The following is a 26,077-nucleotide window of genomic DNA, read 5'->3' on the forward strand; positions in this document are numbered from 1 at the left end:
ACTTATTCAGAACAGGGCTGCCAGACTTGTCCTTGGCCTCAAGCCCAGGGATCGTATCTCTCCAAGACTGAAATCTCTGCACTGACTCCCAGTAGCTGCAAGGATCAAGTTCAAAACCCTCTGCATCATCCACAATGCCTTCTGGGGTCTGGGGCCTCTATACCTTCAACTCTCTCTTCCTAAATATCTTCCTTCTCGAGCCCTTCGCTCCTCCGCCTCCAACTCCCTCAGGGTCAGTCGCTTCTCCAAGCAACGAGTTGGTGGTAGATCTTTCTTCGACTGGTGCATCCCTCTGGAACAGCCTCCCTTAAACTTGAGGAGAACCATCTCCGGTTCCGGAAGCACATCAAAACCTTTCTCTTTGCTTCTGCTTTTTCTCCCCCTCTCCTCTGCTGATCTCCTGGCTGTAACCGGAACTGCACTGGCTTGCTGGACTGCCCCCTCACCTCTGCCGATCTAGGGTCCTTGTCCTCCCCGCCAGCGTCTCACACCTGCACTGCCCACTAGGCAACACCCGCACTTGGGGACTGTTTCTGTATCCCTACAGTCCCCTTACCTGCCCATGCACTTGCAACTTGCTGGCCGTTACTTACTTATCTTATACCATTGTACTGCACTATCCCTGCCCACTTCCCGTGCACTTGCACGATCTGAATGACACCTGACCTAGTAGGATCGTTTGTCCGTCCTCCCTTTGTTCCCCCTCCCTTGCCTCGTCGCGCCTTGAAACACCTGTGTATAGGCGCGTTACAAATGCCATATCATATCATATCTCCGTTAGAGGCAGAACTCTCCCGATTCGCTGGGGATGAAGCAGCCCCTGGATCCCGAGTTAGTATGTGGTTACACCTCTCCTTCCGGGCCACGAGGCCTGACTGCGGTCAGTGGAGTCTTTTGGGGGGGGGGGTCCTCTGCTAATAGAGGGTCCCGGTGCAGCTATCCGTGCCTTAGGGGTCCCAGTTGCAAGGGCTACGCGGCGCAAGCCTGTCCCAGAGTTTCCAGGCTAAGGGAAATGTCGATGTTCGTGCAGTAGGGTCCGCGGGCCTGGTTTGCTCCTAATGCCTAGGCAATGTTCCCCCGCAAAGATGGGGCGCCCCTCTCTGCTGTGCGATTGGGTCCACCCTCCACAATAACTTGGGGGTGCCGGAGTGGTGCTTGCATTGGTGGCCAGTCCTCTCTGCTCCTGTCGTTATGGTCTGCCGCCTCAGGCCCGGGCACTCTAGCAGGAGGTGCACCTGGCGGAGGTTCGACTCATCAAACTGCGGGCGCCCTTTGGGGCTGCACCTCCCCTGGTTTTATAGGAGGTTAGGTGGGGGGCCCCTTGCCCAGAGATCTTGGACGGGCGTGGCCCTGCTAAGGCTCGGCCGAGTGGGCTGCCCCTGTTGGTCCCCCGTGGTTGATGTGGGGTGTGCGGATGGTTGCCGGTCCACTCCCGTGCTCCCGCTGCCCGTGTGGATCCTCAGTAAGATGCTGCCTGGAGCTGTTATCGGCCTCTGCGGGTGAGTCACGGTCCTCCATTGTGCCGGGGGTACTCGGGGCAAATGACGGCCCGCTACGATTGAAGTTGGCCTTGAGCTGATCCCACCCCCCCCCCCCCCGCTGGGTGCGCCCGGGCTCCTCCTGGCGATGAGCGGTGAGCTCGTGATGTGTCTGAGCCCTGGGGATTACAGTCTTCATGCGGGCAGACCGTATGTCTCTGCGGGCTGTGATCCTGTGCAGAGCCTCTTCGCTCCGGTTGGTGTCCTGTGCGGGGGTGGAGGCAGGCAGAAGGGCCCCCCACGCCTGTGGATCTGCTAGCACTGCGCAGTACCCCGCCCTCTGTCTGGGCTAGTCTTCCGGGCGGCAGCCGGGTCCCGGGTCCGGTGAGTCCTGCAAAGGCTGTCCCGCTGTCGGACGGTGCTCATAAGTGGGAGGCGGCTTCTGCCGTCGTGGTGCCCTGAGGGTTGCTGCGCGGGGCAGAGGGCCGGCACCGCATGTCACTGGTCTGCCTGCAGGGGAGCGGCCTGAATGCCACACAATGTCCTCAGAGCTCCGTAGTTGCTGCGTATGTTGGGACTCAGGGTCTGCGGGCCCGGCGCTGCGTTCGCCCCCTTCTCGCCACGTCCTCCAGCAATAATTGCTTGACAATAGATCCATAATTGCTTGTCAATAGATCCTTGGGAGGGCATTTTCACTGCTTTCGACACGCAATCACTGCTTCTGTGCTGGAGCTCGTGGGATGTGCTGTTCACCCGAGCGCGGCCATCTTGGAAAACCGACGTACCAGGAATTCTTAAAGACATGGCTCCCCTTTCATGAGTATGTCAGAGACAGAGAACACCACTTCCACAAACAGCAAATGCTTAATAATGTTAATGGTCTTACTTTGAATTTATGGTGATGTGCCCCGAAAGAACATGGACAATGGAACTTGAGTCCGTCAAACAAGAAAAGAAATTTTAACTATGAACTGTGGTTGCTTGGTAGCCATGTCCAAGGGGGGAGGGTGAGGGAGGGATAGGGACTATTTAGTTGCTATTTATGTTGATAATGTTTGCTGGGTCATTCTTAGACCCACGGTTTGCTAATATTATTCAAGAAAATTCAATGCACCCATCAAGACATTCCGACGAAAGCTCTCGAAACCTACATGGGTCAGGACCAGAGGTTGTTATCCAAAGTAAGAGCAAACATGTATAATGGTACGGTAAATGCTGTTGCATTGATAATATAAATAAAGAATAAAAAATAAAACGTTGCGAAGTGCAGGAAAACGCATTCAGCAGGTTGGCAAACCTGCCGCCTCCAAGCTGCAGGAACAAAGCAGCAAGAGAGTGCAGCAGGAGCTGGACAAAGCATAAATACCCTTGCACGAATGGCCTGGCCAAAAGCCAGTCAGGCGGTTGTTAAAGAGGGCTGGGGCAAAGGGTTAGATGACCAATCATTCTTAATGGTCACTGGAACTAACACTTAGCTAAAGTCCCTCCCCCACAAGGAGTGATGGGGATAGTGTAGGGCAGGAACCTATACTGGTATGGTTCTACATTAAAAAAATGAAAAGAAATAACGAGGCCTAAAAGACTGATTTCTTTTTGGTCGAATTGTGAAAATGTTTTTTGCTTTTTTTGCACTTTTTAAGAGCCCCTCCAACCCCCACCTTAGAATTATACCCTTACCCCCACACCCATCTCTTTTTGTTTTAATTAAAAGTGCAAAATCCCACAAAACTGCAACTAAAAAGCGTGATCTTTTTAACCTTTTTTTCTGATGCGATATTTGGGGGCATTATGGCTAAACCAGTTACGACCAATATAGAGGCTGCCATTGAGGGCTCACAAAGACCCCACATGGTGAGAACAACGAGTTTGGGCCTACCTAGTGGTCACCCTGAACAAAGGAAGCCCTGAAACACAAAATGGCAGAGAGCAATGTTTAAACCAATGCATTGGTACTCCAATGGCTGCCAAAAAGTGCATTGGGCGATTGATGCAGTAAAATGGCTTGCACCCTTGGAGAAGACAAAACTAAAGTCTAGATGCTACCATTCCACTCCCTAAAACTTGTGGAGGGTGATAACATCACAGAATGTCAAAAATGGGGAGCCTGAGAGGCACCGCTAGCATGGGAGCTTTGGGCGTGTTCCAATACCATATTCCTTAAGTAAGGTTTAAAGGATTGTAATGGCAAGGGGACTACAGGAGAAGTCCCTATGGCCACTCAGAAAAGTGAATAATCAAAAAGCACTTGAGGGGGGGAGTTGAGGGGACCTAAAAAATGGTACCACAATCTTCTAAATATGCATTCTAACTTAACAGCAAGAGTTGTAATGCTACAGTTGTGATGTTTTGTGTAGTTGGCCATCCCGATTGATAGTTGAAAATGCGGGTCCTGCTGCATTGAATCTTTATCAGTGGTACTGCTGAATGGCTTTGCGGTTGGCACGAATTTGAGGTGTTAGCGGGCAGTTTGAAGGGAAACCTGGCCAATTGGATAGACATCTGTGGGCCTGAGTTCCTGCCCTGGCACAATGGGACCTGAGATAGACTGGTAGAGGTAAACTATGCTCAGCCTAGCCTAATAAGGCAGAACAAGATGTTGCATGGCATGGGATAGACATCATAACATTTTTAAAAGCACAGCAAGGCATGAAAAGGTCATAACTGGCAAAACCTGTCCAGTCGGTTTACCAATTGTGAGGTCATTGGGCATTGCTTTTGATAATTGGCACTGGCTGTGGCACTAGAATGGCCAATACAAGAGCAAGATTCGCAAAGTGTTTTTATTTATTATTTTTTTTCCTCTCCAAATTATTTATTCAATTTTATATGCTGTACAAGTATGGGTTGAAGACTGATCTCTGGGAAAGAGGGCGTTCATCATAACATATCACAATTTCATATTATGAGGAAAGGCTACTGGAGTAACTCTGGCCCATCAGTCTAAAATCTCTCTTGGCACTATTGGAAACTGTGACTTTTTATTGTGGGAATCGTTGCAATGTTTTAGACCATATATTTCGTAGAAGAGTATTTTGTATTTATTTTATTTATAACGCGCAATCCATCAGGCCCGGAGGCATCCGGGCGCAATTTGTACAAGGTTACAGAAATGCAAATATACAGAAAACATTACATAAATTTACACAGAGGATCTATATACATATATAGTGTCCCCCTTTGTCATTCCTAACCCAATTTTCATCCTCTAAACACCCACATATCCGTTACAGATATGGGTTGTTGGTAGAAAGTACACCTATTAGCTGCACCACAGAACTGATGGTAGAAGGGATGGTAAGAGAGCAATATCTGGGTTAAGTGTACCAGGGACACTACAGATGAGTCACTTTGCCTTACTTGTATGCCTTGCTGTTTTCAATTGTCAGTTTATGGGGTTGTGAAAGAGAGAAGCCTACAAGGAGGAGATCACTTGGATTAGTCCAGGTATTGACTACCCAAATTATGAGCAACTTCTGAACCAATAGGAACACATGCTTTCGAGCTTGGTTAGAACTACTCACAGAAGTGCTAAGTCGAAACCAAAAGCCCCTTTCTCTAACACGTAACTCTGAATAGTTACTATGCAAGCTGCTTGTTAGGATAGATTTCTCTGTACTGCACCTTTCCTTCCATCTTTATGGAATCCCCAAACCTTTTGCTTTTATTTTTGATTGTGGCCTGCTCTTTTTACTGTGCAGTGAAGCCTTAAGCTTCACTACACTAGCTTTTGCTCATATGTCATGGGGTAAACTGACATGTTCTTCCGGCTGTCAGTACTGGGAAACCTTGTTTTCCTTAATCTTGTTACTACTTTTGGTTACATTTGTATCACTTGTGGTAACTTCTTATTGTACAAAGCACCTTACACTGCAGTAGAATAGGGTACATTTTTGTTTTGTACTAGACTAACACTTGGTGGATTTTTGGTTACTCTAGGTGTACTAAAAGGATAAGTTGGTGGCAGCAGTGACTTTTTACCACTTTTGGGGACTTTTCGTTTTCGCTTTACTGTGTTTACCACCTTTGACTACTAATTGTGGCTACTGGTCAAACATGGCTGTGCCACGAGGTTTTTTGCTTGTCCTTTTGCCATCTTGTTCTTTAGCCTTCTTCCTCGTCTGCGAGGCCAGGCAAATCCTTATAAGGCCTTCCAGTGCCCGGGAAAGCAGAAGATTTTGGCGGGCTTTGTGTGTTTGCTGGCAGGATGTGGGCTGGGACTGCCTGGTCGCAATCCACAAACTGGTTTCATTGTGTCTGGTATGCATGAATATTCCTGCCAGTGGTCCTGATTAGACCACTGCTGGGGTGTGTGTGTGTGGGCTAGTCCTGCTACTGGCTAGTGAGGGTAGCTGCTCTTACCTGGCTTTTAGGATAAGAAGAGGACCCCAGCCTCCATTCTTGAGAGGTCCTCGAGAAACCTGAAGGAGCCAAGAATCCTATCCAGCTTTAAGACCTGCGAAGAAACTTGAGACCTGACTGAAAGAGGCCTGGCAACCAACTTCTGCTGCTGTCCTGAAGGAGCCCTGTCTTGATGAAGATCTTTAGCAGTCCTGCGAACAGGCTGCGACCCTTGGGGTGTAGGGACCACCCATTCCTGATGTCTGCTCAGTACACTGCAACAAAGAGCCTTCGGAAGTGTCCCGGGATCGTCCTGTGGCAGACCAGCTCCGAATTTGGTCTACCGTGCTGCCGGCATCACCATTCCGAGTTTCGACCTGGAACTTGGGGGATCCTCAGCTGGCACTACGAGACTAACCTCTGCGAAATCTCGGCAGTTGAGTCCATTTGTATCGCTGTGTTGCGGTGACCACCGTCTGAAATCGCATACCTGACCAGAGTCCAGTCTTGAGAGGGGTCCTGCATTGAGTTCTGCTGCATTCTTCAATCCAGAGTCCTTGCAACAATGAAAGACCCCAACTGGAGATTGGCTAGAACCTGCAACACCTGCAAATATAGGACTGCGGGTTTTGGTAGGAAAAGTAACCTTGGACCCTCTTCCTTTGTCCTGCCAAGTCTGGCAAGTCTGGGGAAGAATCTGAGTACGGGGGGTAAGTTACAGAGCTTCTTACCTACCCCTATACTCCCATTATAAGTCAATGGGCTTATAATACAACATTTTTGGCTTTGCCATTGCTTGCTTGTGTAAAACTTCTAAAAGTTGGGCCTACTTCTGTTAGCTAGTTTAACTTGTACTCTAAACATAAGAACACTTCATTGGACCCCAGAGACCCTACCTGCATTTTCTCCTGCTGCAAGGATTCTGTGGACCTTTTACCTGAACTATTGGGCAAAAGGCCCCAGACAACTTAGGGCCCGGACAATTTTAGTTGGGGATCATTCTCTGTGGACCTTGCGGGCATAATACTAATCTTACCTTCCCTTTGCAGGAGTTTGTGATATGTATTATGCCCTATAATAAGTCAATGTATATATGTATCTACTTTGTTGTGTGATAAATCCACATGCTAGGAGTCCTTTTTATATAGTGTGTTTTGGCCAATAAATAACTCTATTTGTATACATCCTAAGTGTACTTTGTGATACCCATTGTGTGAACTCATTGTGGACCCTTTACAAGCTCACCACCTCTGAAGATCTTAGCCTAGACTGCCTGTCACTGCTACCGGAACTGGTTTAGCTACAGCTGCCCAGAGGTGTCCCTGACGCAATATAGGTTGGCCTTCCAAATATCTCTCCACCAGGCCAGAGTGTAGAAACTCAGTCCTAACACTTGTTTGCTGATTGTGTTGATATCCAGCGACTACAAGGTGGAGATGGACATCGATCACCACTGTGGACTTGCCACACTATCGACGGTTTCTTGGGAATGCTTTATTTATGTTTATTTTATTTAATTCTCTGCAGGTACCCATCTCGGGTCTTCGTTGGCGACACCTTCTGCTATTTTGCTGGCATGACCTTTGCAGTGGTTGGCATAGTGGGCCATTTCAGCAAAACCATGCTGCTCTTCTTTATTCCGCAAGTCCTCAACTTCCTCTACTCTGTACCACAGCTCTTCCACATCATCCCCTGCCCGCGGCACCGTTTGCCAAGGTAATTCTATAGCTCTTCTCTGACGTGTCACAGGTTGCTAAGGTAATGTTGTATTACTTCCATAACAGCCCCTGCATGTGTCACAGGCTGCCATGGTAACGCTATAGCTCTTTCAGATCATCCACCAATGCAGTACCAACATTCTATGAAGTGCAGTTCTTCTGCTTAAATCCCTAGCGACCAAGGTAATTCGGAAGTTCTTCAAATGAACTCTTAAGCACTGCTGGTGCAGAGATCATTCTGTACCTCATAAACATCGTTGCCCTCATCATTATCTGCCCACAGAAACGGCTGCAAAGGCAATGCCTATATGATATACTATGTCTGCAGTGTTGTCTGGCATAATAGTGCCAAAATGAGTTAAGTGAAAAGCTACCCCTCCCTCGGGTGTCCAGTTGTAGGAAAGCCTCTATTCCTAATGCATATACAACATTAAAAATGCGCTGTGCCTTTTTGTTCCTTCTCTTTAAGCTCCCAAGGTAATTTTATTTCTCCTTGTTGAGCATTTTCCACATTAATACATACCATTTGAATACTTATGGTTCACAACAGACATTACAAACATTTAACATAGTTTTCTTCACACAGTATGGATCCGGACTATTGTCCTTTCAAAGCTTTACTACAACTGGAGATCCGAGGGAGGGGTATCTTTTCACTGAACTCATTTTGACGGATATACCTCCCCATTCATAAGCGAAAGCCCCCCTTGAACAAAAAACCAGGGGCCAAGCCATTTTTGAAGTGGCATAATAATGCGACAGCCATTGCATGACATGCTCAGACATCCAAATTGTATAGTTCCTGCATGGCCTACGACAATTGCTGCATTAACTGCTTACGCAAGGTCTCCACAGTTTCATGTCTTAACACGACATGGAAAATCTGCTTAGGGTATGACCAATTTACTGCACGAAGCCACCACTACAACCTTCATTTTAGAACTACTTATTACGAGCCTACCACTTAGTGCAACAGCTAGATTTAAAGGGCCTTTAAAGCATCCCATGAAAACGTCTGTGAATGAATTTTGTTTGTACATTACAAACTAATGGTTTCTTGTTACTGTCTGTGCAGGCTCAGTGCTGATGGTGACAAGTTGGGAATGAGCTATTCCAAATTCAAGGAAAAGGACCTATCCAAACTAGGTGCATTTATTCTGAAGGTAAAGTGCCTGTGTGGGGAGTAAATCCAATGCGCAATGCTTGTTTCATCCCACACCAAGGATACATTTCAGGACATGTTTCAACCGACACACAAGAAGTCAGAGGGGGGGTTGGTGAGCCCAACAGCTTGACCAACGGTCTTTTATATGTTGGATATGCAAATTAGCATGTGCTACTCAAATGTATTTGGCTCGGGTCCTCGTCATTTCATGTTATGCCACTATCGCAGCATGGAACAGGGAAACCTGGACACGCTTTTTAAAAAACATTTATTTTAAAGCATAACATTTGACATAAGGAATACAAATCTATGAGTGAGCTGTAATCAAAAAGTACATATACAACTAGTGCCAAGTTAAGTTGTGATGAGGATTCAAGTAGAAACCAGTATATTTTACACAGAAGAAATAGAATTGTATTGTAAAAAAAAGAAGGCTTCACCCACTCTTCCTGCCCACTGCAAAGAACAGCAGTAACATTACGTGGAAGGGTGTGTGATATGGCCTACCTATATCCAGTTAGGATGGGTTTAAGGTGTGGGGAGTCGGACTCCCCTCACCATCCTGTTTATCAAGGGGTGAACCACAAGGGACTCGTTTGGTCATCTTCTACCTAATGTGTCATGTGGATGTTTGGAGCAGGTTCCAATTCACCTCGGGGTGCAGTATTTCATAGCTCCAATTCTGAGACAAATAGTGAAGCAGCAGAAACTGTTGCAAACCTCGAGTGTTCACACATCGGCGTCCCACTTCATACACGAGAGAGGAGAGGACCATAAAACAAAACATAATATGAACGCCAAGTGTTTACACTCTAAAAGGGATATGGCAAACATGCAGCAGACGCCAAGGAACATGCACTATGCAGATTGAGGCAGAACCCACGCCAAGACACTCGAGGTCAGCCAAATCATCACTGCCGTCAGACGGGGTGCCGCAGAGCCACAACTGTTCGAACATATTAATTCCAAGATGGCACTGATGCCTCTGCGCAGCTTTAAGACCTCCGAAACGGGAAGATCCAAATACCCAATTCTGCAAGAATTAGTAGGGACATAAGAGGCCAGGGAAATGCAAAAGGTAGAAGGGGTTGAGAGTAGTAGAGTGCCGAACGAGGTTCCCTTATCCAGAAGGGAGAAAGCTACCTGGAAAAGGTACTCTGCTTGCTAAGCAAAATTGGAGAATCATTCTGTGTACACCGAGACAGTGGGAACACTGCTGAGAGAAGCAGAAACCCAGAGGAGAAGCACCACAGCACCCTCTAAACCAGAGAGAAACTGAACAGCCTGGAGGAGGTCCTGAATGTCAACCACTCCAACTAAATTATTCTTTGGAACAAGAGAGTGAGACAGAGTTGTGACCCTGGCAGGCGTGCCTTAACTATAATTTGCCTGAAAAGCACTCTGAATAAGAGGGAGAAATACCCATTGCAGTAAATCCTGAGATCTAAGGGACAAACTTCGGGAAAAATCAAATCTCAGAGGACTGCATGGAATTCTAAGATCTGATGGACAACCCTCTAATGAAGCCAAGAAAAAGTCCTCTGAAATCCCAAAGAATCAAAAGCATTCCAAGGTCTGATGAGCCAGATCTCCAGAGGAAAAGTCTCTGAGAGACTCCCAGAGAATCCCGGGGCAGACCCCACCAGGATAGCAGATGACTGGTTGTTATGGAGAATTCTCTCTTTAGGCTGAATTTCCTAACCTAGTGAGTCCCCCAGCAGCTTTGCTGGATTTCTGGAGTTTGTTTTTTCTCCTGCCAAGAGTGAGACTCTTTTTATCCCACTCTTGGACATGATTTATGGTGTTCCTTTCACTGTTTATGTGTTTTATGGGCTATGGGGTCCTTTACTCCATAGGGTCTCATGTGTTTTTACTATGTGTGTTACACAGCACCCTCCGTGCAGTGACACAGGGGTGTCATAGTGACACCCCACCATAGACTCCATACCCTGGGACTGACTACTGTCTCCCAGGGCATGTAAAGTCACCATTGGCTTTACTAGTCCCAAATTATTAACAGAAACCGGTACAAACCATCATATTGTGGACGTACTGGTAGGGGCAATTCGATTGCCCCGGGGTCTGTTAGTCGAGGGGGCACGTCTCCATCCCCCTTGATCGAGTTTTGGCTGGTGGCAGTGGATACTACTTTTTATATTCGACCGCGGATATATCCCTGTGGCATTTTCCCATTGTTCGAGGCTACCAACTTTAATTATTTAATTCTCATAGCCTCGAACATACCACCGGTTTATTTATTTAATATTAATTCGGCGGTTGGTATTTTTTGCCAGGACTCGATTCTAAAATGGCGTTTGTGTTCTCTTCTGTGACTCCAACCCAAGTTGAGCCCTTTGTTCCACTTTTTGGCGGGCTTCTCCAAAGAAGCCTCCAAAAGTGGTGCCACTCTGTCTGGGTACCACAGGGGGTGTAGGAGGGAGTTTAGGCACCCTGGACCGAGTTACCTTGGTAACTCAAGTCGCACTCTTGTGTGATTGGCCGGCTCACCACTTAGCATGTTTGATTGACAGGCTGAGTGAATGGGGGTGTGCTGCATAAAAGCAGGGCTTTGGGGACTGGAACTTGAGAAGTCGCCACAGGACCTGAAAATCCGACGAGGGAGAAGCTGAGCCGACCTACCACGACGACACCACCGGTGGAGCCCTGCGGAACCGACTCACCACTTCCCGACGACAGAAGATCTCCCGGCTGGAGAGTCTTCTTCCCCTGACTGGTGGGCACAACCAGTTTACCTTCTTTTCCTCGCATCCCAGGACGTCTTGTGGTCGAATTGCCGTGCCAAGCACCCCGGCAACCGGATAGCCACTTACCACTGGTCCGCGAATAAAAGTACCGCTCCTTTTACCTGAGAACTCCGCGGCTGGTTTCTTCCCTGGCAGTGCAACGGACTCCTGTCTTCCTCCCCGACGAGATCCTCTCTTCCCTCGGACGAAGCACCGCTGGAGTATTCTCACCACTTTAAGGTACCGTGTCCGCCAGGCCTCCCTTTCTAAAGATTGCTACAAGGTAATAATAATCCCTTAACCTTCTGGACTGGGCTGGCCGCCTTGACCATCTAACTGGTCCCTTTCTTTTGGTCCAACTCTTTCTGAACCTTTTCAAGACTTTTGTGCACTTCAACCGTGTGACCTTGGACACATTTCGTTCTGATCCTCTTAAAGTGGATCCGGCCTTCTGAACTCTAACTTCACGGTTTTACTTTGCCTTCCTCTCTTGTTGTGTTCTTGTGAAAGTGTTGGGATCTGTTACAAATTATACTCTGCTTTTCTCTCCCTTTTTAAAACAAATTATTAGAGTGCCATCTGTGTTACGCGCTCACCGCTGTCTGAAAATAAGTGGGGCTTTACTTAAGACTTGTCTAATATTCTTTTAAGGGAGTGTATATCTTTTAGTGACCGTGTTTTGGAACTGCTTAACATTAGTGCCTGTGTGTTTTACTAGATGTGGTTTTAAATAAATAATTATCTCTCTTTTGCACCAAGCTCTGGTCAGTGTTTACTTGCTCTATTGTGAATACTCTATATACTGCCTAACTCTTCTTGAGGGACGCCTGACTGCTCAGCCACAGCAACCAAGTGAATCTGTGTGGTACAGACTGCTACCAAGTGGGTTTACTGACAAACACCTGTAGTCTTAAATCTTTTGCAGTTGTCCCAGAGGGAACTGCACAGGTTTCTGCCTAACACTGGTCTATTGAAAGATCTCCAGATAATTCAGAAAGGTCTCCAGAGAAGACCTCAAAAGGTAGGCATACAAGAGACCGCACAAGAAATAAGACAAATCCTGATAGCTGCAAGAAAATAAGCCACCTCCAGGAAAGAAAGATACTGGTCTGGAAAAGACCTTGTGAAACACCCAAAGGTCTAAAGAGAAGACCCCGAGAAGCCAAGAGGGGGGCAAGGTCTAGGAAGACCCCATATCACACAGTGAGTACCTTAGATGGGTGACACCTAAGGACACAGAACCTTAAACTGGATTTGAACTTTGTGTTGACGGAACCACACGATTATTTGTCTATAGATTTGAGTTAGCTTGGGGGCTAACAGGACTTAGACCGCTTCTTTTCAGGCGTTTGTGTTTTAGAATATGGTGTCCATAAGAGGACAGAGGCTTGGTAAGTGTAGGGAAAGCACATTACTTGTGTGATCAGAACAAATGGAAACTGGAGATCACTAGTTTGACTTGGCCTGACGCTGTTTGCATAGCATCTCCCTTTTTGGTTGTAGAATCTTCCCCTAGTTCCTGTCGGTGCTTGGTCCACTCCTCTTTAAGAACTCTCAAAATAAATAAGTTAATCATCCAAATTGGAATGTGTTCTCTGCCCTCATTTGTTGACACCATCACAGGGCATAACAAAGAGGAAGGTGGTGTGGCGGGGCAGAAGTAGGAGCTGGACACACAATGGACACTTTAACCAGACACGCCATGGACACTTTAACCGTGCTTTCTCTGATGTCCGGTCGAAGAGACTTCCATGCAAGTGGAGCAAGAAGACCGAAAAAGTGGATGCAAGAGGACACACCAGGAGGATGAAGAGCCAAATGGATAGTCGAGGAGGATTTGAATAGAGGAGGCTAGATACAGTGGTGCCTTACCGTGGATGGATTTGTGAACCACAAGAAGAAATTTAATTCGGGCCCAGTTTTGCATCGTCCGCCATCCAGCCTGCTGACAGTACCAGGAAGTAGGTGTGAAGTGAGGGAGTTCAAAGAGTCCTAGTAGCAAAGTTAATGATCTTGTCAAGAGGAGAGAAAGCATAGTTGAGGAGACCAAAGAGGACGCTGGCATAGTCGAGTTTATAGAAGAATAAAATAGTGTGGTTAAGAGATGCTGGGTGCTGTTGAAAAGACAGAGGTTCCTGATTTTCCTAATATTTAGGAGGTTGAGGTGAGCTGCTGTTTCCAGTTTTGTAGATGAAAGTAGAGATGGTGTGAGGGGGGCGATCGATGATGCTGAGGTTTCTAGCTGAAGAAGATTAGGGGAGATTGTCAGGTGGGCACTGGATAGGCAGAAGAAGAGATGAGCAAGAGAATTTGGCAGGGAAAAAGAGTACCTCTGTTTTGATAGTGTAATGTCAGAGAGTGCAAAGCAATCCAATGTTTAATGGCAGAGAGACAGTTGGCAATTTTGATAGAGGGATCAGAGGAGAGTTCAGGAAAAGAGAAGATGATTTGGGTGTCGTCCACAAAGAGCTGATACGAGAACCCAAAGGAGGAGATTTGTGCCCCAAGAGCAGAGGTGTAGAGTGTAAACAGGAACAGATCCAGGATAGAGCCTTGTGAAACACCAATAGTGAGTTGAGAGGTGTTGTTGCTCCAGGAGACGGATAATTTGCGAGGTGCCATGTGGGATTCAATCCTGGCAAGGGCTTGATATGAAACCCAAGAAGAAAGAGAGTTTTAATGAGATCAGAGTGATCGACGGTGTCAAAGGCAGAGGACAGATAATGGAGAATTAGGATAGAGGATAGGTTGCACTGCACTGCACTTTAGAGTAGTGTGGAAGGAGAGGCATGGCGGAATTTCAGCCCTTTGCTTGTTTAGGAGAGGAAGGACTATGGCTGTTTTGAAAATATAAGGAAAGCAAGCAGAGTCAAAGGACAGGTTGAAGAGTTCATCGTGGTGAGAGGCCGCTAAAAGAGCAATAGGCTTGATTATCGAAGGGTCTGATGGGGCACAAGAGGGATTGGTCTTCATCAGTAGAGATAAGACAACTTCGTTATTCATGTGAATAATGTGGGCGATAGAGGCAGAGGATGATGGTAGAGTAGGCAGAGTTTAGAATGTAGGAGGAGGGAGTGCGTGGACTGTCAGGACAGATTCTCTAATTTGGGATATTTTTGCAGCAAAGTATTCAGCTAGGTCATTAGCCAGGAGAGTGGATTTGATAGTTGTAGATTTTGAGTGATTTTAGGGTGTAGATGGCGAGGATGGTTGGAAGGAGGATGAGGTAGAATTCCCTTTTTGCTCTATCAAGAGAGCTTGAGAGAGTTCAGGACAGAGAGGTAGAGCTGCAGCTCCTCATGCGATTGGGTACATCTGCATTTGTGCAGCAGCCGACGCATATCTGTGCAGAGTGAGCAAATTAATGGGCTGAGCCATTGTTGAGGACGCTGAGACTTGGGGTTGAAATTAAGAATTGGGAAGTGTCTGGGTGCAGAAGTAAGAGACCAACACAAAGGTGGCATGGTGGTTTGCTATTGATGTTTGTTTTAAAAGAAAAGGGAAAAACCTACCTATCCCTAAAACTAGTACTGGTTTACCTGGCTCGAACAATAAACTATGGAGAATGTTAGAATGTCCCAAATAAGAAGTGTCCACCATTGTGTCAAATCCTATTTCCTTCCCTTACACTTATGGACAAATGAGGATAACTTCTCTGCTGGGTCCAGAAGAATGACTCCCTTCTTCTGGACAAAGTCCTTGGAAAAAGGTGCTAGCCGGAATGTCTCCCTTCCCCTGGTTTCTCTTCTTCTCAATGCCAGGAGGAAACGTCTCCCTTTGCCCTTACTCCTTTCTAAATGCCCCACAATATAAGGGGGAATGACTTTCTTGCCCTGCTTCTTTCTCAATGTGGGTCTCAGACCCTTGTTGGCAGACCTGGTTCTCTCCTTCATCAGGTACTGCGATGAAGAAGAGGGATGGTGCTTCTCTTGCTTCTTACACTACTTGGTATATGTGGGGTCTCCTCTCTTCTCCAGCTGCTTGCACGATAGACCTGGTTCACTATCCTTTCAAGCCCCAACTCTCACCTTCTTTGATGTTTGGCCACTTCAACTGCTTTATGGGTCTCAGACCTCCTTTCTTGGCTTTCCCCAAGCCTCTCTGCTTGCCACCTTCTTCTAAGCTCCCCTTCGTCTGTTGGGCAACCCGTGTATCTTTGGCCCGCTTGGGTTGAGAGCCCTTCCTGGTGTCTGCGATGCAGCGGGGGCTGCCTCCAGCTCTTGGGGTTTTGTCATTGTGTGCAGCGGCTCTGCACCTTCTCTGTTCCTCTTGGCAGCGCAGCTCTGGGTCCTCGCTCTTCCCAGACCTCAACGACTTCCAAGGCTTCACTTCGCCAGCACACTGCAGCTACTCTGCATCAGCTGAGAAGCGTCCTGCTCCCGGTTCATTGTCCTGGTCTGCTCTTCTCCCCATCTCGCTCAGATGCTTGCGGTTCCTCCTAGGTGGGCTCGAACAACTGTTTTCTCTTCCTTCCCTTTTATATCCTGGTTACCAATAGATCGTCCATATTAACTAGTCTGCTCCTGATGGTTCCGTGGGGTGCTCTTTAGCACTCTGCATCATCTTCGTCTCAGTATTCTTGTTGTGATTCTTTACTGGGTTGTTGGTGTTTTTCTTCGTTCCAGTCTTGTTATAGTCCCTACTCTTCCTCGTCTCGGTATAGGGTAGTGCACTGAAATGGTCTACCTTACACATGTAGATGGAGGTGTGTGGGATAAGGTTACCCTGCATCGGGTAAGAGGGTGAGGGAGGTTACAAAGGGGTTGGTGGATACCGCGTTCTCCCTAACATTTCGTCTGTCGTTCCGTAAGGAGTTTCCCATGGTGCACCACCCCCAGGGGAACTATTGGAGTGTGGCTGCACCACCCCATGGGAAGGACATCTCCCCCTTGCCCCCTTTCCTGTGTCAGAAGGGACAACATCCAGGGATTGGAAGCTGGAGAAGGCAGTGTTGGTGGACGAGGCATCTCGGGTGTGAAGGAGGAGAGTGAGAACTGTAGGTTGGATCAAAACAGAGGAATGGCAGAAGGTTCAAATGTTATTTTAATAATAGGTGAGGCAAGTGGTGAGGAGATGGTGGTGAAAACAATTGATCTGATAGGAATGGTGTGACAGTAGTATAAGTGGCTTAGAGAGAGGTGGAGATGAATAATAGATATAAAGAGTTACCCCCTGGTGTGGGTAGTGTGACGATTCACTGGATATCGTCACTTCTCCCCAGAGGGGGGAGCCCTTCCCTGTGAGGCTAGGGAGGTGAAGCCGCTACCCAATAGTCTCCCTAGGAGAGGGGGAAAATCAGTACCTCACAGGGAGAGACTCCCCTCCTGGGGATAAGGACTCACAACCTGTGAAGGACCTCCCTAAACCCTTTTCCCCAGATGCCATAAACCTGTTAAATCCATCTAATACTCAGTCTGAAAGTGCTGTTGTGAAGTACCTCCTGTCTCACCTTTAAGATTTGGTATAACTGAAACGGAAAAGAGACAAAGAAGCATGCAGAGTAACAATAGAATGGATTGCCACAGGACTGTGACGAGGTGGTCCCAAGGAAGCATGACGATGACATCAAAAGCAATGGAGAAAGACCTTGATGTTAGGCTGGGGCGGGCCCGCTCTATAAAGTAAAGACTAAGGAAGGATTAGGTGTGCTGGGAAGCAGAAAGAGCCACAAGGGAAGCTGGCGTCCATCCTGCACAGCCTGGGAAGTTGAAACCCATGGCCACCATAACCAAGAGAGACAGTTGTTTCTGGGCAGAAAGCAAAGAGGAATACTGTGAGCTGGTGGGAAGCCAACTTGCAGCTGAAGAGTGGAGGATCCTGTAGTGGCGTGACCTCCTGAAACACTTGTGTACGAGCGTGATACAAATAAAGTATCATATCATGTATCATATCCCAGCGGTGGACCGTGTGGTCCATTAACAGCACAGAGACTGTCGCAGATATGGCCCTGCAGAGCCGTACCAGGAGAAGAGCACACAGGAAACCTGTACTGAACCAACACCAACCTGAGACCCCGGGAAGAACCGGTAATGCTCCCCAGTCAAAGTGAAGGTAACATGAGCCATGGGAGAGCCGGGTGGGGTCCAGCGAGGCTCAGGAGTCAAGTATTCCTCAGGAATAATCTCCCTTGTTACAGTAGTGATACCCAGAGAACCACGAGCCAAGGAAGTTACGGGTGTAGCCTCCCTTGTAACAGTAGTAACCTGCGAAGCTGAAAAAGTATAGAGTGCATTGGGAGTGGTCTCCCTTGTCATAGTGGTGACAACGAGAGTGATAAAGTCTGAGTGCCTCTGGAGTGAAATCCCTAGTCACAGTGGAGAATATAACAAGCGTGGAAGAGACCAAATGGGTAAAGAACTGTCTGGGAGTAACCTCCCAATAACCGAGAACAGATACAGGGTACAAGAAGCCCTGAGAGAGTAATCAAGATAAGAAGACGAGTTGACAAAACTTTAACCCAACTATTCCAGAACCCTTCGGAGAAAGTAAAGAGACTTTTTAAAGACTTGCGCAAAAGACTGTCACTGAGCAGTCTTTAACACTCCTCCAGATATACCACGAAAAGGGAGTCATCTCCTGGTGCCATTGTATTTTGGTAACTCGGACCACATTACAAGAGACTGCTGTAACCTAATTTAAGACTCAGTTTTTTCTCCAGGAGAACAGTCATTCTCTTTATGTTCTTGTCAAGAAGCTTGTTGAAGTCTTTTTGTTTGTTTACTAGTGGTAGGGATAGAGTAGTTGGTTTTGGACAGAGGACATTATTTTGGTTTTGACATATATCTTGACGATAAGCACATTAGTTATTTGGTTTATGAAGGGATTACCATTTAGGACTAGGGGCAGAGGTTATTTTCCTTTTTGTTGAAAATAAGGTTTATATCCAAAAGGCTATCACCTGGTCAGCCTCCTTACTCTACCTTGCCACAGTAGGTAGGTTATGGATAGAGTGGAGAGCGTGATGTGACGATTTACCAGATCTTGTCACTTCTCCCCAGGCGGAGCCCTTCCGTATGGGACTAGGGCAGTGAGGCTGGTAAAAAGTGGGAGGACCTCATAGGGGGAGACTCCCTGCATGGGGACAAGGCCACCTGTCTGGTGAAAGACCCACCTTGCCCCCAGAAACCTTCCCATTAGTGACGCCTCCTCTTTCCTCCCTAGAGGATACTACTCTGAGTTATTGTAAAGTTACTAATGTCTCAGATGTAAAGTCTAGTAGTACTGGGAAGATGAAAGGATGCTGATTACTCCCTGGTTAAAGCTAGACCATACTGAGAAGAAGCCCCGACGGGACATGAAAATCACTACATGGAAATCAAAGAAAGACTGACAGTCTGCTGTGGAGGAACCAGCTTCAGAATATAAAGACTGAGAAAGGATTAGAGAAAGGAGGAAGCCGGCGTGAAAGCTGGAAACCGCGTCCAGTTCAAAGCTGGGAGCACCAAGGCAAGCTGCAGAGGTTGGTCCTCTGCGATGAGGACGTCGCACCCAGGTCAGCAGGGCACTCTGAAGAAGCCCGGAATGTCGAGGCAACCAGCAGTTGGAAGAAGGTTGTCGGTGGTGTGACCTTGCTGAGGTGGACCGTTCGGTCCTGCAACTGTGCTGGAACCAAATGACCAGAAACCCTGCATAGCCAGCACCGAGCAGCGGGGAATGGAGAATGAAGAATCATCTGCCAAGTGGAGTGGCCGAGTCCAAGACCCCAGGAAGAATCGGAGACGTGGTTGCTCCAAGAGAAAGGTAACAGGGCCACAGTAGATCCGTAGGAGCTTGGGGAAGATTTTTAAATGCCTCAGAAGTAATCTCCCTCGTCCTAGAAGCCACATCAAAGCTACTAAGGCTGAAGAAGCACTTGGGAGTAATCTCCCTCGTCACGGTAGAGATACCTGTAAAGAACTGGATAAAAGTAATTTAGCCAATGAAACATTAACAACCAGGAAAATGATGTATAAGTCCTGGACTTTATTGTTTAAAAGTTCATGGAAGGAACTAAAGAAACGTTGTAAGGCTTATGAGAAGAACCACCAAGAACCATTTTAAGCAAGTTTTTCAAGCAGACCAGGAGCATGAAGTAATTCTCATTGTCTTGGTACAATTGGTAAATCGGACCCTTTTGCAAGAGACTGTTGTTAAATCAACCATTGACTGCAGTACTTCACCAGAAGAAGGGAGTCATTCTCCTGGTGTTTAAATAGGAACCATATTTGAACACTTTTGGAATGGCAGGGATAGAGTAGTTGGTTTGGGACAGAGGACGGTTTATATGTTTCGGTTAACGTACATCCTGATGAACACCCAAGTTATTCTAGGTTGAGGCAGGGAACCCCCTCTAGAAGTAGGGAGAGATAGGTTTATTACCTTATTTAATAAATGTTCATAACCAAAATGATAACACCTTGTCAGCCTCCTACTCCATCCCGCCACAGTGATCACTTACAAAAGACTGAAGTTGAAATTTCTGAAAAGTGGTTGGAGAAGGAAGGTTAAAGTCTCCTAAGAGAATGAGGTGATGTGTGGTGGAAAGAGAATCAAAAAGTTGCCAAAGATCATTAAAGAATGGCCCCGGGGGGCAATAGATGGACCAGATGTAAACCGAATGAGGCGGAATTCAAAAGAGGTAGGAGGGGACGTTTCATTGTAGATTTGGGAGGTGTTGGGGAGGGAAGAGTACGTGTCCGCCTCCACCTCTGCCAGTGAGTCGAGGAGAGTGAATGAAGGATAGTTTTGAGTCGTGTATGGCCGCCAGAGTGGCAGTGTCGGATAGAGAAATCCAGGTTTTGGTTTTTGCACGAAGGTGAGCTGGAGTTCAGTTGATGAAGTAAAGAAGAGTAGAGAGGTTGAGTTTCAGAGGAATAGCGGCGAGGTAGATGGGTGTTAGAGGAGGTACAATTAGCTTGTCTGCTCGGTTTGTTGGAAGGGAGATGGAGTAGTGGGAGTTTCTAGATGTGTGTTTTATAATAGGAAAGGAGGAAGTTGTAGTGTGATTGGAGGAAGTGTAGGGAGAGGCGAGGAGGAGCAACAAATGCATTATAGGTGAGTAATAATAATAATGTTATTTATATAGCACTTTCGGGAGAACATATTTACATACAATATCACCCAACTGAAGTTGATATTCACTTATCGATCTCGGAAGGATGAAAGGCTGAGTTGGCCTTGCCGGGATTCGAACCTGCGACCTGCTGGTCTCACACAGATCGCAGCACGGAGTGCTCAACCCACAGAGCTATCTTGCCGGCCGTGTGGAGAGACAGCACAGTAATTACGAAGCAAGGGGTACTCGCATGTGCTGCAGGGAGGAAAGCAAATGTCTATAGGTGAAGAGGCAAAGAGGCTGGTCAGTGGTTGTCAAGTGATTGTATTTTTGATTATAGATCTTTAGATTCAAACACACCGCTCAAAACTGTTTATAAAATATTTATTTTCCTGGTATGTTAAGTTTATGAAAAAAGTGTTTTTTCTTCTGAATCCCTTTTGACATCCCCATTCCTTTATCTGTCATATTCTCCAATTGAAGTTCACAGGACTGTGTGGATATTTGAACATTGTAACAGGGGCGTTATGCCCTCTTATGTCTGGCGGACCATACCTCCTATCTTCCTCAAAACTGTATTCTTGTGCCTTTTTTAATATTAAAATGAGTTTGTGCCCCTCCATTTCCCTCCTGTAACCAAATGACCGCTTTCCCCTTTTGTTTTTAATGGTTGGCTAATTTTGTCTTGCTTATTTTCTGAATTTAACACCAGAAATCAATAATTTTTGTCAGAACAATTGCCCAAATGATGCAAACCTAAGCCATAAATTCATAGAAAGTGATCACAGAAAAAGATTCTGAGGCCCATATGGCCTTTCAATTTTTGTTCTTAAAACAGCAGCTTATAACTCTTAGTGGTCTCAGCTTTGACCTCACCCGCCCTAGGTTTAATGGATTGTTGAGATTTTAGTATTTTTGAAAGATGCAATTTGTTTCACTTCCCAGCATTTTTATGTACTCTGCCTTTCCCAGTTTCACATTTCAATTTTACCTTCTGCCCCTTGCTAACAAGCGCTTTCTTCCTAGCAGGATTGCTTAACTGGGCCAAATTCACTCCTCCAAAACCCAGATGAGCTGCTTGCAAGACATTTTCTCTCATCTGTGAGTGTACCGGTCTTCAAAATTTGACAGCTGGTTTAGAGGACTGGGGCAAGTTCCTTGCCCTTCAGGAAGAGCTGACCAGACTTGTGCCAATCTCATATAAATGACACGGTTCCTAGTGACAGCCTCGACATCCAAAGCATTGACAAACCATAGCATAGAAGAAAAAGCATCCAAAAAAACATTGAATGCATTTTTTGTATTTTTTTTTATGGGGGGTTCCCCCTCCAACCCTCCATTTTAATGGTTTAAAACACATTTTTAGTAAACTAAACCATTTACCATTGAAAAAAGTTCATTCAATGGTTTTTTTTAATGCATTTCTTTCAATGCTATGGTTTGTCGATGCTTTGTTTTAGATGTAATGACCGGATACCACATGGCACACATTTACGCTCTATTCAAAGTTTTAGTTTATTTTGTTTTGTAGTATGACTCCCGCATTTCCGTTACAAGTTGTGAGTCTTTGTGCTGGCTTTTTATCAACCTATTTTGTGTAATTCCAACCAGTATCCTTGCTTTCAAGGAAGTCTTTTAATGATGATTGTGCCACTCCTAGGTTGCTGAGATGTTACACATTGTGGAAGTTCGGAGGAAATTAGATGAAGACGAAGAATACATTGAATGCAACAACATGACTCTCATTAATTTTGTTCTGAAGCTTGTTGGACCAACTCACGAGAGGACGCTCACTATCATTCTTCTGTTAATCCAGGTGAGTGTGAAGTGAGGGTAGCATAAAGACTGAGGAGGTAGGACAGGCATACATACTCTGTCCTCCAAACCCAATAAACTGTCTTTTTTTAGTATAATAATACAATTCTGGTCCTTTTTAACAGATGTAGCCACGTTATCAGAGGTGGATCTAGACAAATCAACATGGTGACTGACATTGAATGGATCTTGTTATCACTTTGTGCCTCACATTCCACGTCTCCCAAAACTGGGGGAGTGGATGAAGAGGCAAACATGAATAGAAAGCACTATATGAAATTGCAGCCGTTTACGTTCACATTGCATGATACGTTTAGTATTATACTATTAGTTTATTTTTTTTGTTCAAATTTGTTTTTATTTTCGTAAGCATATCCCAAAATCCGACATCCAACAAATCAGGGTGTCAATTTCTCCATCTTAACAAGAAGTACATTTACCTACGCCAAGTGGAGTCAAGCATCACATTCAAATCCTTGCCAATTGTCGTTGATGTGTATTTTAGAATCCCACCCAAGGCCTATAAAGTAGACCCTCTGAGCACCATTGATACATCCAGGGTTGGCAATGCCTTTCTCCGGAGCAACTCTAAAATACTGAAATCTAAAAAGCAGAACCAAGCCTTTTCCCTTTGGGACCCCACTCTATTGCTTGCTCTACGGGAGTATCCCTGAAGCACCAATCCATCATCCCGTTTCGGGAACATAGGGCACACACTCTTATTTCCAAACGTTAACCAGTAATAACTACAATGTTTGCTGCTAATCATATAGTCTCGGTAGAAATATACTCTTCCTTGTTGTATGGGTTGCAACCAAACATATGCCCGATCAGCTTTCACCCACCCTGCGCATCATTGTTCGCACTATGAAAATCTACTAATAAATGAAATAAACATAACATAAAAAGCCAGTTAGGTGCTGGTGTGCACTACCAAGATGAACAAAGTACATTTTACAAATGCAGAGTAATATAATACAACAGAGAAGAACCCAGACTCTGGTTTGGATTTACAGTTACAAAGATTAAGTGGCCACCATCGAGGGCAACCTGGAAACTTGGCAAGGACAGCATGTAAAAGGTAGTGTCTATTTTATGACTCCAGTTTGTTTATTTTCCCTGTACAGGTGATGGGCAGCGGAGCTGCTTTCCTTATCCGGTACCAGCTAGTGCGGCTCTTTTATGATGTCTGAATCACTCAGAATATATATAAGAAGGAGCGAGCCCCAATCCTAGAAGGGGCATCCTGCTGTCTGTACTGCGATCAAGGAAGAGGCAAACACTGTTGCTCTGGTGTAACTGCTAAAATTGACCTCCTATTCACTTGACTCAAAGATGATGAGTTTGAGGAGTAGGTGGAGAGGAGGAACTCTACCTGTTCATTTCATCGCTGCTGACAATCCTATTATGAATGACTCTTGCTGTACCAATGAAGAATAGACACTATAATGACATTAATCGGTCTTGGAACAGTACTGCAGGTGTGAGGTGCCCCCGCCCCATTGAGGGGGATATACTCGGGGTGGATGAAGGCACGTTATTACGAAGCATAGAATTGACCATCGAGGAAAGTAGTGCATAAGGTGTCTGAATCTTTTTTTTTTTTTTTAACTATTGCATTGAAAGATATGTTTATGTTGTGGATTTTAGTTATTAACTGTTGCGAGTTTGCAAACTACAATTTTTTCCCCTAAAGATACAGCAGGAAATCGATTCTTTTGGTTGTCTGAACATGAAGGAACAGCATGAAAAGCAGAATGGCTGTTCTAGGTTTCTCGTGTCACTTCACTTGGCAGCTGTGATACAACGCCTAAGGAGTGTTCAGAATCCTATCTGTTTCAAGAGTGGACTACTTCAATTTACCCAAGGTACAATCCATTTGCATTGCTTGTCCTAAAGTAGAGTTTTGCTCGTAAATAGAAGGTACAGCCTGGAGTGAGTGGACCATTGTGCAATCATCATGCAAACCCCTGGTCTTTCTTATGTCCCCTTTCTATCCCAATCCGTTCTGGTGCAATATATTTTTCTGTCATTAATTGGAACAATGTTGATGTATTGACAAATGCCATGGAAGAATAGTGTTTGGAAGCTAGTTGCCATTTAAATCCTAGGAGAATCTTGAGTACCAGAGTCTGCTCAGACGAGTTGCTGCTCTTGATATTTTGCCCTCTGCTGCGTGCAATTTTGGAAACAGATTACACAGAAGGTTGGAAGGGTGCTGATCATTGGCCATACTGAAAATCTGATCCTAAGCAGGTACCCACATAGCAATGTTCTTGGGAGACTTGTAGTAAACCGTAAATGGCTGCCTTGTATACCTCGGAAAATGTTTTTGATTTGGTAGGAACAAAACCTGCTTTTTGTCTGTGGGAACAGGCTTGATTTTCAGCATGTTTTGTTTCTCACTATGTATCAACGCTATTAATGTATATTCGAGACCAATAGGAAGGTAGGGCGTGCAACGTCTTGTTGTAGGTACATTTTTAGTTTGGGCTATTCAGTGTTGCTTGTGACACCTATAAGCCAAAACTATTGCATTAGAGTACAGACAGGGATGAATGGCATATGAGGAGGGACACACAGCTTGTAGGTGTTATTTGCCGACCCAGTGACTGCCATGGCCAGTCCCACCTAGTTCCTCCATGCCCAAAACACCTGATTTAATCAAGCCTTACCAGCAAACGTTGCACTGGAAGCGCCTGCCAGTGTTTGTTCAAAACAGTCTTCTGAGAGTTCATTACTTTTTTGAAGTAGTACACCCGCTACTGGTGTAATAAATATGTCTTACCAGGTACTCCTTCAGCCACTCGACTTATAAGCACTCTGTGTGTCCTTCACTGAAGTCCGGTTAGAAACAAGCATTAGCAAAGCCAATAGTTCTGGCTTGTGTATAAGTAATAGGAATTTGCCAGGCACTTCTATTAGATACCCAGGTATCGCACCTGCTACCATTTAAGGAGCGGTTAATACAACTACGGTTTTGCCTGGCAAGTACCTTTCCCATGCCTACAGAAAATCCCAAACTGCTGGCAATGCCAATGCTCACTTTTTTAAGTCACAAAGATCCCAATAGTTGAACTAAATTCCTATGTATGGAAAATGTAGAAACTCAATGCACGCTCCTCGACCAGGTCATGTAACATTTCTTCTGGCTGAGGCCCGTGTAGCTTATGAAAGAAGAACGGGAACAGAATCTCCCGTTTGATCTGGACATATAAGATTTATATATATTTTTTTATTATGTCCATACTGTTGTAAAAGTTCTTTAAACTAAAAAACAACAATAAATAAATAAGGTTTACCTTGAGAATGAAACATGGGTTGTTATGGAATAGCAACATTCCTCTATTGAAAACGTTGTCGGTTTTAATGCTAAATCGGCCTGAATTTCACTGTTGGTAGACGGCTTGTCCAGAATTACAAGTAAGCCATTCAAGATTTTTTTAAATAACTGAATGGCAAAACGCATTTGGCGATAACCGATAATCGGAGTGAAAGTTGTATGTCACCTGTAGTTTTTTTTTCTTTTTTCGGCCAATTCTTATAGCAATTAGAGCTTGTATTTTTTCATCGCCAAATGTTGGATTTAAAGGACATAACCCAGACTCCACTCAAATAGGACCACGCTAATATCTGAAATGCAGACATGTAGCCTTACCATTCCCAACTGGTGTAAAACACCTGGCTTTTTAGCCGGGATATGGAAAGGAAACAAACAGTACATTTTGTACAAGAACATACTCTCTGACAAAAATTGTTTGAAACTGTAGCATTCATATTGTGGA

At 45.6% G+C, this 26,077-nt stretch overlaps 1 protein-coding gene across 1 annotated transcript in view; it reads left to right on the forward strand.

The window, feature by feature from the left end:
- DPAGT1 (dolichyl-phosphate N-acetylglucosaminephosphotransferase 1) overlaps positions 1-25,607 on the forward strand; it is a 50,924-nt gene extending 25,317 nt beyond the window's left edge. The window contains exons 6-9 of the mRNA XM_069614382.1: positions 7,344-7,532; positions 8,610-8,697; positions 22,138-22,293; positions 23,420-25,607. Of these exons, the coding sequence (XP_069470483.1) occupies positions 7,344-7,532; positions 8,610-8,697; positions 22,138-22,293; positions 23,420-23,485 (499 nt within the window). The 3' untranslated portion in view covers positions 23,486-25,607. The remainder of the gene's footprint in view (positions 1-7,343; positions 7,533-8,609; positions 8,698-22,137; positions 22,294-23,419) is intronic.
- Positions 25,608-26,077: the final 470 nt, after the last annotated feature.

The sequence above is a fragment of the Ambystoma mexicanum genome, chromosome 9 (assembly GCF_040938575.1).
Source record: "Ambystoma mexicanum isolate Mex_15411 chromosome 9, UKY_AmexF1_1, whole genome shotgun sequence".
Lineage (NCBI taxonomy): Eukaryota > Metazoa > Chordata > Amphibia > Caudata > Ambystomatidae > Ambystoma > Ambystoma mexicanum.